The following is a 12017-nucleotide window of genomic DNA, read 5'->3' as shown; positions in this document are numbered from 1 at the left end:
CCCCCAGGTTTGGAGATTCACGGGAAGGAATCACAGGACTCAATATGTACTCATATTCTCAACTAAAACATATCGCAGCAAAAGGATTCACTATAAAATCAGCCAAGGAAAAAGGCACACAGGGTACAGTCCAGAAGAAACCAAGCATAAGCTTCCAAAGGAGTCTTTCAGAATGTGTTTAATTCCTTCAACAGTGAGTTATGACAATAGGTACAAATTGTTGTCCATCAATGAAACTCACCTTAGCCTTGAAGTCCGGGTATTCTCAGCCTCACATACTAAAATTCCAGAAGGAAATCCAATATTTAGTAGAAACTGCATTGTTTGTATCAGCAGTTTAGGCCCAGTGACCCCCATTTAGGAAGTTTTATATCAGGGTAAAGAACTATTGTTTACTAGTTAAATTACCAGACTCTAGTTAAGGTCCAACCTTACAAGTAGGCTTGTCCAAAGATAGGAAATTTCAAGCCTGCTTTGTTAATTTTTTTTCTGCACAGTAAGAATAATCAAACTATTGGACAACATGCTTTACAGATGTGATCTGATCTTAATGTAGTTTGTTATTTCAGGGCGTGCTAAGTAAATCAATTAATTGGAGGGAACTAGAAAAGCAGTATTATACACAGACAGTTTATGAAGAAGAAATTATTCACATGCTTGAATACTGTGGAGTAAGTATTTTTAACTTTTGCATAACATGGGGGGGTGGATTTTGACCATGGTTAATGATTCAGATTTTTAAAAAGAACTGCAAATTTATATATATATATATATATATATATATATATTTGTCTCTTTTTCTTTCTTTCTTTTTTTTTTTTTTTTTTGTTTGACCTTGCTGCACAACTTGTGAGACTTTGGTTCCCTGATCAGGGATTGAACCCAGGCCCTCGGCAGTGAGAGCACAGAGTCCTAACCACAATCATGCAAAGCTAATGTATAGCTTACTACGGCTTCCCTGGTGGCTCCGAGGTTAAAGTGTTTGCCTCCAATGCGGGAGACCCGGGTTCGATCCCTGGGTTGGGAAGATCCCCTGGAGAAGGAAATGGCAATCCACTCCAGTATTCTTGCCTGGAGAATCCCATGGACAGAGAAGCCTAGTAGGTTACAGTCCACGGGGTCGCAAAGAGTCATGACTGAGCAACTTCACTTCACCTTCAATGCATTTGTAATAGGTCAAGAACAGAACTTGACCACCCAGCTCAGCACTTAGCACCCAACCCAAAAACCTCTTTCATGTGTCCTAATCAAAAGGCCCTCCTCCCTCTACTGTTCAGTTATCATCATCCTGATTTTTATAGTAATTACTTCCTTTTGTCTTTAAGATAATTTTATTGTCCAAATACGCATTCCTAGATACACCTTTTATTTGATGTGTCTTTTAAGTATCTTTAATCTATAAATTCTTCTTCATTCCTTTCTTTTCATTATAGTTTATCTGTTGAAGAACATGGGCTATTTACCTATAGAGTTTCTCACAGCTGAGATTTTTGTTTGTATTCTCATGTATATTCCTCCATGTTCTTTGTTAAGAGTATAGGAAGCAGGTAATGTCTGGCTGCTCTTTCCTGTGGTGTAAGCAGCCGTTGATGCTTAATGCCTATGTCTATTAAATTGAGAGTTGCAAAATGCTGATTTAATTCTGTCTTTTTTTTTCATTTATTAATTTAGATACTTTTATTTTAAAAAGTCACTTCCTTTGCTAATTATTTTGGTTGTCTCGTAGTTCAATTCATATTGTTGTTATTTAGTCGCTAAGTCCCATCCGACTCTTTTGCAACCCCGGCCAGGCTCCTCTGTCCGTGAGCTTTCCCAAGCAAGAATACTGGAGTGGGTTGCTGTTTCCTTCTCTAAGGGATTTTCCTGACCCTGGGATGCAACCCAAGTCTCCTGCATTGGCACACAGATTGTTTGCCTGTGAGCCGTGAGGGAAGCCCTCAGTTCATATAGGAAAGGCTTAATTCTTTCCCTTAATTTACCAATTTTCAGGGAAATGAATTGCTTCCTGATTACTCTCCTAACGTAGCCATTCTTTTCATGAATTTTAAAGTTTTGCACGTTCAGTTTGAAAGTTACTGATAATCTGGGTGAGTTGGGAGTCAGGGAGGCTGGTGGCACCCACTGCAGAGGTTTTGCCCCAGTGTCAGGTGAGACAGCCATGGTGCTTTGCAAGGAGTGGCAGGGACCACCCTTGATTCTCACACACCCCCACCATGTGAGCCCCAGACAGAGGGAGGGTCAGCAGAGTGTGGCCCCAGGGGCCGGATGCAGGTGGGATGGCAGTGCGGGCTGAGGAGGGGGTCAGTGAGGAAGGGTGAGTGAGTGAAGGGGAAATACCAGTATGGAGGAAAAGTGCCGATGACTTCAAGTGCCATGCTGGTCTGATCTGGAGATCAAACCATCTCAGTCCCTTTTGAAAGGAAGAATATTCCTTAAAGAAATAATATTTATTCCTCCAAGCATGAGCTTGGAATCTGAAATTGAGGTACATGACAGAATTTAAGCCTTATCTCAAAAGTGTATGGTAGAGCTAAAGAAGACAACCAACCAAGGGTCACCTGAAAATGTGACTGGCTAATAATCCCAGGACAAAATTAGAGACTACTCAAGTTTCCCTCCTGGCCCAGACAGTAAAGAATATGCCTGAAATGCGGGAGACCCAGGTTCGATCCCTGGGTGGGAACAATCCCTTGGAGAAGGAAGTGTTAACCCACTCCAGTATTCTTGCCTGGAGAATTCCATGGACAAAGGAGCCTGATGGGCTACAGTGCATGGGCTTGCAAAGATTCAGACACAATTGAGCAACTAACACTCACTTTCACTCAAGCATAAGGCCTCTACAGAGATGTTTGATGTACAGGTCTGGGCTGAGTATTTTGTGGTAGAGGCTTGCAAAAGATCCACATGGCTTCCTTACAACAGTTATTTTAGTCCTTACTCCATTGTTTCTGGCAAGTGCTGCACTGGCTTAGAAATTGGCAAGGCTGATTGAGGCCAAGGAAAAATGTCAAGAAAATATTTCAAAAGTTAAAGGACTGAAAAAGGATTGACGGATAGAAGGGGAGTTTGGGGGAGAATGGATACATATGCATATATAGTTGAGTCCCTTCACTGTTCACCTCGAAGCTATTACAACATTGTTAATCAGCTATACCTCAGTGCAAAATAAAAAATTTTAAAAAAAAACCTCTTCATGGAAAAAAGGAAAAAGGAATGAAGGAATGAACAGGCTCTGTAATCAGAGGAAAATTGTTTGGAAAATTATGCAGCTTTAGGAAGACCCATTAAAGTTTCTTTTCAGATCTTATAACAGTATTATTTAGTAAACAAAGTCTGAGAACATGGAAGAATCATGTTAGTTCTCACCTGTACTGTATCAGCTTTTAGGCTTCATGTAGAAGTTTGTTGACAATTAATGTTAATTGATATTTATGCCATGGATTCTTTTTAACTGACTTAGTCATTTGCCATTTTGCAGCTTCTGTATTAAAATGAATACATCCTGTGGAAAAAAATGGCTTTAGATTATGAACTCTGTTCAAATAATGGCTTAAAATGGGGTCCTGTTCTAGACAAAGGAAATTAAGAATGTCAAAATCAGAATTGTCCTGAGGTGAAATGCATGCTTAGGCTTAAAAGAGATATAGTGTATTAATTACATCTTTTATCATTATTACTTATTTCTTGGAAGGGACTCATTTCTGGCTCCCTCAAAGCAAATAAAATTTATTCAATGAGTACTTATTTTCTGTATTTTTCTCATCTTAGCTTTTGAGATACTTGTAATTACCAGACATTCTGCATTCTTAAAACTTTTCAGGATGGGGAACCCATGTACACCCATGGCTGATTCATGACAATGTATGGCAAAAACCACTACAGTATTGTAAAGGCAGTTAGCTGTTTGTCATATAAGCTGCAAGTATATTTTCCCAGGCTTTTCTTTTCTTTGACTGCTTTTGGTATCTGACAAACTTTATTTTTACTTAAATTGTAAGTTCTTAAATTTAGTGTGCATTATACTTTGGGAATTTTAATAATTAATATTTTTCTTGATAATTTTTAATTTTTCTTAGTTCAGCCTAAGAAAAGAATTTGGGGTGACTGAAGTATTACTGCTAGGATGCACTCCTGAGAATTTTAGAAGTTCTAAGGTTAAAAGAAATCATGGATTTCAAAACTGTAATAATGCAAACATGACCCAAGCAAGATTTCCCTGGCAGTCCAGTGGTTAGGACTCTGCACTTGCACTGCTCGGGGCCCAGATTCAGTCCTCGTCTGGGAAGCTAAAATCCTGTGAGCCTAGTGGTGCAGCCAAAACAAACAAAACAAAATGTGTCACAGGCTAAATGATACTCTTTACCATTTAGTAGGAAACATTTAGCAATAAAATATAATTTGTCTTAGTCCTCAGTTAGATTTGTATACCTTTTTTTCTGTTTTTTTTTAATTATGGTAAAATATATACCACATAAAATTTACCATTTAAACCGTTTTTAAAAGTACAGTTCATTAGTTTTAACCATTTTTAAGTGTACAGTTCAGTAGTAGTAAGTACATTTACATTGTTGTGTAACCATCACCTCCATCCATCACCACCACTCATCTCCAGAACTTTTTCCTCTTCCTAAACTGAAACTCCGTATCCATTAAACTAAACTCTGTTCATCCCTCTTGCTAGCCCCAGGCAGCCACCATTCTACTTTCTGTCTCTATGAATTTGACTACTCTAGATTCCTCATAAAAGTGGAATCAAACAATATGGTCCTTTTGTGTGTGGCTTATTCATATAGCAGAATGTCTTCAGAGTTCATCTATGGCATAGCGTATGTCAGAATTTCATGCCCTGTTAAGGTTGAGTAATAATCTGTTATATGTATATATTATATTTTACTTGTCCATTTATTCCTTGATGGATATATGTGTTTTCTCTTTGTTTTGACAAGGTTGTTACATAAAATCCTATTTTATATTAAATGACATTTTCCTCTCTTTCATATGTTCAGACAGATTCTTTCAAAATGGGACAAGAGTTCGTGAAACGCTTCCCTAGCAGTGCAGACAAGCTAACTAACCTTAATCTGGTTTCTAGAACTTTAAATTTAGATATGACGGACCAAGCTGTGTCCCCAAAACCTGTTGAATGCCATAAATCTAGTAGAACATCTATCAGTGCCACATCAGAAGGACTCTTGTTACAAGATACCTCAAAGATGGACTGCTTCAATCAAACACTTTCAACCAACAAAAGTAGTTACACAAGTTGTCGTCCTCAGTCATGCCACCTACTCAGTAAAGAACAAAGAAGAAACAATCTTCAGAAAGAATCTTTAATATTTATGAAAGGAGTTATGGATGAATGTACTCATGTAGCAAATTTCTCAGGTATTAATTTTTATATGAAATTGAGAATATATGCTGATGATAGGTAAAATGTGCAAAGTATCTTTAAAGTATGCTATAATTTCATTTATCATTGGCTCCACAATGTGTTTTCTGAGATAAGTGAGTTATTTAAATGTATATTTGCATTTTATCCATGAAAATCCAAGACCATTTTATTAGTTTGTTAAAAGCATTGGGGTTTGTATCTTCTTTAGAATACTCATCTCATTGTATTAGAGATGAGTATTATAATGTTATGGTTTAGTATAGTTGATTTTAAAATTTTATTTATTTTTCACTGTGTTGGGTCTTCATTGCCAAGTGGGCTTTTCTGTAGTTACAGGTAGTGGGGGCTCCTCTCCTAGTTGCATGGGCTTCTCACTGCAGCGGCTTCTCGTGCTCAGCTCTGGGGTGCTCAGGCTTCGGTCGTTGCAGCTCCCGGGCTCTAGCACACAGGCTCAGTAGTTGTGGCACACAGGCTTAGTTTGCTCCACAGCATGTGGGATCTTCTCGGACCAGGGGTAGAACCCATGTCTCCTGCACTGGCAGGTGGATTCTTTACCACTGAGCCACCAGGAAAACCCAGTATAGTTGATTTTTAACTTAATGATCAAAAGTTTTAGTTTGGCAAGTATTTTTTGCATACTTACTGCATTGTATGGTGTCATTTTACTTTTCAATATGGTTACCAGTATTTATTTAGAGCTTCTTCAAAGTATATATGTTTCATCTTAAAAAATCCTATACCTAGTTCCAGTTGACCCAAGCCTCATCATAGTGGTTCAAGCCAAAGAAGATGCCTATATTCCACGAACAGGAGTTCGAAGTCTACAAGAAATTTGGCCTGGTTGTGAAATCCGATATCTAGAAGGGGGTCATATTAGTGCTTATCTTTTTAAACAAGGACTCTTCAGGTAAGATGATTGGTCTGACTGGTGTCTGTTACTTGTTGTTTGTTTTGGGGATTTTTTTTTTCCTCAATAAATATAAAAAAATTGATATTTGTCTTATAGATTTTAGTCCTCTTATTTCCTTCCTGCTTCTCTCAATTCTCACATTGTGATACTCTTTCCTACCTTGTCTTATTTTCTTTTCCTCCTAGAGAACTAGGAAATAGCATATGTTAGGTGTTTTTATTGTGTGGTTTTACCCTCTTCAAATATTAATAGCCAGATATTTTAGAGTGCAGGGAGGAACACTAGGGTTTGTAAAACTTGCTTTGACTCATCGTGAATTTTTCACTCCACTCTGATGTTCTCTCAGAATGACCTGAGCATCCCGTGGAATAATCTAGCAGTGTGTTCCAGCAGCCAGTAAATATTGAACCTTAAATGAGAAATGAAATACTGATTTTATTGTTAATAATCTTGAATTAATCCATATTTGTTAGAACTTAAAAAAGCTTTCCTGCAATGCGGGAGACTTGGGTTCAATCCCTGGGTTGGGAAGATCCCCTGGAGAGGGGAAAGGCTACCCGCTCCAGTATTCTGGCCTGGAGAATTCCATGGACTACAGTCCATGGGGTCCCAAAGAGTTGGACGTGACTGAGCAACTTTCACTCACTCACTCACAAAAACTTTTATGCTATTATTCTAGTTTTTTGTTATGCCAGTTTATTTCTACTTCTGTTCATTTGATTGTTAACAGTTATTACTGGAATATTTATCATTAATGGTTAAATCAGTTCACATCAAGGGGTTAGACCAGTGCCCTGTGCAGTGTTCCAAAACTGCCAACTGGACAGTCATATCATGTTGGTATGTTTGACATGTTATTAGCTCTTTTTTAATCTAAGAAATAACTATCTGTATGTTGTTGCTTATGTAGTTCGATGTAGAGGTGTCTTCTTGAGGTACAGATTAATTCTTCAAGTCTGTAATGTCCTCAAGAATGTAACACTTTTTTTATAGTATGATCTTTAAAAAAAAAAAATACTCATTTGTAAAGCAGTGAGTTAGTTAGTGAGTGAGCAGACTATTTACCGAACACTCAAGTGACCCTCTGGCACAGCAAAACTAAAACAAAAGCAAACAAAAACTGTGTGTAGGGAAGGTTGCTAGGGTTGCCCAAGAAGAGTCTAAAGTTCTGTTACATGTGAATGCAGGGAACGCACATGCTTGCTTTAGTAAATTGTTATCAAATTTATTTTATTACTCTTGTGTATCTATGTGGGAGTATGACTGAGAGGCATTAAGAAGAATAGATGTAATCAAAGTCAGCTATAAAAACTCCTCAGTGCTCACTTGAAGGCTTCATTTGAGAAAGAAATGTTAGCTATCAGTATGTGCCAGGTACTAGAGCGATTTCTTCTGATGGTACTTTTAATATCCCCCTTTTATACAGAAATACAGGGGAACAAAAAAGATTAAATAACTTGCTCAGGAGGAATAAATACTAAGCTATTGGACTTATACTCCCCACTAGTCACTTTAAAACCTAACGAAGTTTAGATGACACTGGAATAGCAGAACTTTACGAATTCACCCTTATCACTCATCAGATTTAAAAGTAAAACAAGCCAATCCTTTGTGTGCTCTAAGAATTTGGGTTAAGTTGTTTGGGTTGATAGTACAAGTGAGTAAGACACTATTCAAATGATTTAAAATGCATATGTATACCTTTACTAACCCTTCTCATACCATGTACAGTAGCCCAGATTGCAACCTCGGGCCTCATTTTATAAATTTTTGAGCCAAATATTTTTGAGCCACACAAGAATGATACAAAACTTTTTCTTTCCGACAAACTGGAAATCACGGTCCATAGCAGGTGTCAGTTTTAAATTTAATCTTAGTATCTTTTTAAGGATGTGGGGAAATGCTTAGTCAAACAAGTACAATATAGGATTAATATTAATATGATCTCAATTATTTATTTATTTATTAAAAAATTTTTTTAGTTATTTGGCTATGCCAGGTGTTAGTTGTGGCATGTGGAATCTAGTTCCCTGACCAGAGATCAAACCCTGTCCCACTTCATTGGGAGCGTGGACACTTAACCACCAGATCACCAGGGAAGTTCCTCAGTTATTATTTAAACTGGGTAAAAATACAGACATGAGCATTAAAAAAAAGCCTGTAGGAAAAGATTAAACATAGATACCTTAGAGTGATGGGATTATGACTTTTTTCTCTTTTTCTGAATTTTATACAATGAAAATGTATTTGACAATAGGAAAAAAGCCAAAATAAGCCTAACAAATAATATCTTATGAACTTGGGCCAGCTCAATGTGACTATTTCTCTCCAATTAAAATATTAAAAGTTAAGTTAATGTAGGGAACTAAGGCTTTTGAGTTCATTTGCTATATCATAATCTATGAAACAGATTGAATATGACATTTGAAAAGTTACAAAGCCAGTTAATTTTCAACAAGTAGAAAGAATAGAAAGAACCAGTTCCTTTTCACTTTATCATTTCATATTTTATTCATATAAATAATATAAATTTTAAGGCACAAAGAAAGTGCTTCTCAAGAAAAGATGGCTTTTATCAACCTTGAGTTTATAAACCATCAGTTTCTGAACCATCAGTTGGAAGCACATTTGAAGTTTTCCAGTAGTGGTCAATTACATGGATCCAGACACCCTCACACACCTGCCTGTTTGGAGACAAGGTCAGGTTGCAAGCCACAGGGTATTTGGAAATAACTTATAGTAAAAGCATTGTCTGTCCCCCTTTTTTGCCAATTACTTGTAGTTTCTCTTTCATGTTTAATTTTAGGCGAGCCATCTATGATGCATTTGAACGCTTTCTCCATAAATACGCTAACTAATGGGATCACTCTATGTAGCCAGTGGAGCCATCATGTTTCTCACAAAAGGAGCTTCATCGTTTGATGATGTGAAGAACAAGCAGACAGCACTATATACTCTACCTGCTGTCAATTGAGCCTGGAATTCAGTATTACAAATCAGTCAACTGTTAGCTTTAAATACATTTGAATAATTGTAAACCAACATTTGGATGAAATAATGTTGAATATTTTGTTAGTTTGTGGGAGTCCCATAAAAATCAATATCTAGTCTGTTATTTATGAAAATTTTACATTTTTATTATGAATAATTTATTAATTTAAAATAAAGGTATTCATAGAAACCCTTTTGGTTTTTAAAGAACTGCTAAATCAAACTTTGTTTGTAATATGTCAGCCTGTGTTGTATATATTCCCTTACATGGTATTTCTATTATTGACTTGGTTTGAGAAACATGTTTCGTCTATGGATCCATAGTGAATTTATAATCCTATTTTCAATATTAATTTTCTGCCATGGATAATTCTGTGTAAAATCAGTGTTAACTTTGAATTCTAAGAAATCCTGATTGCTTTGTATTTAAGTGCTTTTAATAATTGAATGTGAGAATGAAGATAAGATGCATAAGACTTTAAAACTTTGCCAAATATTAGGTTAGGAAAAAAAAATGCCAAACATATTTCCCCTACTTGAAAAGTATCAATTCATGGAAAATGAAAATGAACACAGACCTATTGCATTAATTGATAATAATTTCTTAATATTTTCTTGTATACATACTCAGAGTTTGCTAAACATCTAACTGTAAGCCAGATACTTAAACAGCTTTGACTTTTTAATTTCAGAAATTAATGGCCACTTATAAAACTTATTTGTCCATATAAACTTCATTTTATAGAAAAGATATAACAACTAGTAACTTTTTCACCTTTTTAAAAAGAAGTATTATGTGGTTACACTTGGTGCTTTCTTTTTATGTTAAACTTCTGAAGCCAAGAGCTAAAATGTTTTTTAAAAGCAGAAAATACTTTGGATTTGGAATAAATGTATTTGAGTTGCATTTGTTTGAAGTATGTGTTGTCTGTGGGTTACTTTATTATAAGTAGTCCTACTCTAGTAAGAATATTTGAATTATAAGGTGCTTTTGCAGCCTTTTTAAAGGAGATTTTATTTGTCCTTATAATGCCTCCATCACCTTAATCTCTAAAAACTATTTTTAATGATTAATGTGAAGTAACCAGTGGCATACAATGTTGTAAATTCTGTGACACTGCTTTGACATAATGAACAAACATGGTTTGAGCTGTAAAATTTTACATGTTTAGATTAGAACCTTTTCACTGACAGTATGAAATTACTAAAGTTCTCCAACAAAATACTCTTTAAAGATAAACTTGTTGGTTAACTGAAATACAAGTATTTTCTTATGTATTTAGTGAGGTGATTGAATGCTTTCTGAGCAATGGCTTGAGCAAACCCAGTACTTTATTTTTCACATAAATATTTCCTATCAGCAATAATGTACATAATAATATATGTAACTTTCTATTTGTAAAAGAATAAAATTCATTTCATTTTAATAAACTCTTAGGCATAACTAATTTCTCCCAAATAAATGTGAAAAAAGGTATTTTAAAAAATTTCTTCTCTTAGTCAGATGTTTTAAGAATATATCCACACAACTACCTAAAGAAATGTTGTCTCATTTTTAAGATTGGGTACCTAACTTGCTAGAAATTCATTTAGCCCACAGCTGCAAACTGACAGTCAATTCAGGCCAGCTTGGCCCACAGTTGTTTTATTCAGTGTGCATAAAAAGTTTTTATTCAGAAAGTCTTTATATTGGGTATGCAGTCCCTCGTTTGCCATAGTCCACCAGATTTCAGGCTCTTAAATGAGACTACTTCACTACTTTGTGTTTCCCACTTGGCCCTGAAGACATCTGAGCTTGAGACCTCGGTTTAGATCTGTGGTTTAAAAAAGTTTCTGAATTTCATGATTTGATAAAACTGTAAGTACTGTTGAATCATTTTAGTATATGCATTTTTAGATTGTGTCTTATGAATGTAAATTTTAATGTGGTGCTTTCTTTTGTAAAGATCATTGAATTATTAACTCTGTAACTGAAATTTTAAAATCATCTCCAAATATTTTATATTCACAATAAAAGTCTATTTAAAAAATTTACTTATGTTCAAGAGGTTTTATTCTAAATATAGAAAACCCATGTCACATTTGACTAACATGGCCTAATTTGGGACTTCTCTGGCAGTCCAGTGGTTTAAGACTCTGCACTTCCACTGCAGGGGTCATAGGTCCCATCTCTGCCTGGGGAACTAAGATCCCACAAGCTCTGTGGCACAGCCAAAAAAAAAGTCTTTAAAGAACATTTACAATAAAAGTAAAGGGACAAGAATTGACAACCCCCCCCCCCCCCGTAATTATTTTAGTTAAAAAATAGTATAAAAATAAAACTAGCTTAACTGCTGCTCTAAGGAAATGGCAGTCTACTCCAGTATTCTTGCTGGAGAATCCCCATGGACAGAGGAGCCTGTTGGGGTGCAGTCCCTGGGGTCGCAAAGAGTTGGACACGACTGAGTGACTAAGCATAGAACTGATCAAAGAGTTGAGTTGCTTAATAGAATCTGCTCCTAAAAATATTTTAGAACTGTTATGACTAGACCATGCATTGTCCTGTAGGTTAGGTTAAGGGTTTTGGTATTCGTGCAAAGCTACAGAAAGCCATGAAGGGTTTTCTTCAGGTGGGGATGAAGTGGGGGAGACATGAAGTTGGTGAAGGTTAAATATATGATTTCATGTGTTTTAAGAAATTCACTGTGGCTGCATTGAAAAGAACTTGTTGTAGGAGACTGGCAG

The 12017-nt window shown here is 36.0% G+C and overlaps 1 protein-coding gene across 2 annotated transcripts in view; it reads left to right on the top strand.

Annotated features, from left to right (window-relative positions):
* ABHD18 (abhydrolase domain containing 18) overlaps nt 1-9309 on the top strand; it is a 40364-nt gene extending 31055 nt beyond the window's left edge. Inside the window, exons 10-13 of one of the 2 annotated variants that reach the window (XM_052654691.1) lie at nt 570-671; nt 5007-5385; nt 6137-6299; nt 9109-9309. In XM_052654691.1, coding sequence (XP_052510651.1) covers nt 570-671; nt 5007-5385; nt 6137-6299; nt 9109-9160 — 696 coding nt within the window. In that variant the 3' untranslated portion in view covers nt 9161-9309. The remainder of the gene's footprint in view (nt 1-569; nt 672-5006; nt 5386-6136; nt 6300-9108) is intronic. The other variant, XM_052654692.1, reaches the window with a different exon arrangement.
* Nucleotides 9310-12017: the final 2708 nt, after the last annotated feature.

This window comes from Budorcas taxicolor, chromosome 17 (genome assembly GCF_023091745.1).
Source record: "Budorcas taxicolor isolate Tak-1 chromosome 17, Takin1.1, whole genome shotgun sequence".
In the NCBI taxonomy this organism is placed as follows: Eukaryota; Metazoa; Chordata; class Mammalia; order Artiodactyla; family Bovidae; genus Budorcas; species Budorcas taxicolor.
The sequence above is the reverse complement of the archived record's forward strand: the minus strand, read 5'-3'. Positions and strand labels throughout refer to the sequence as shown.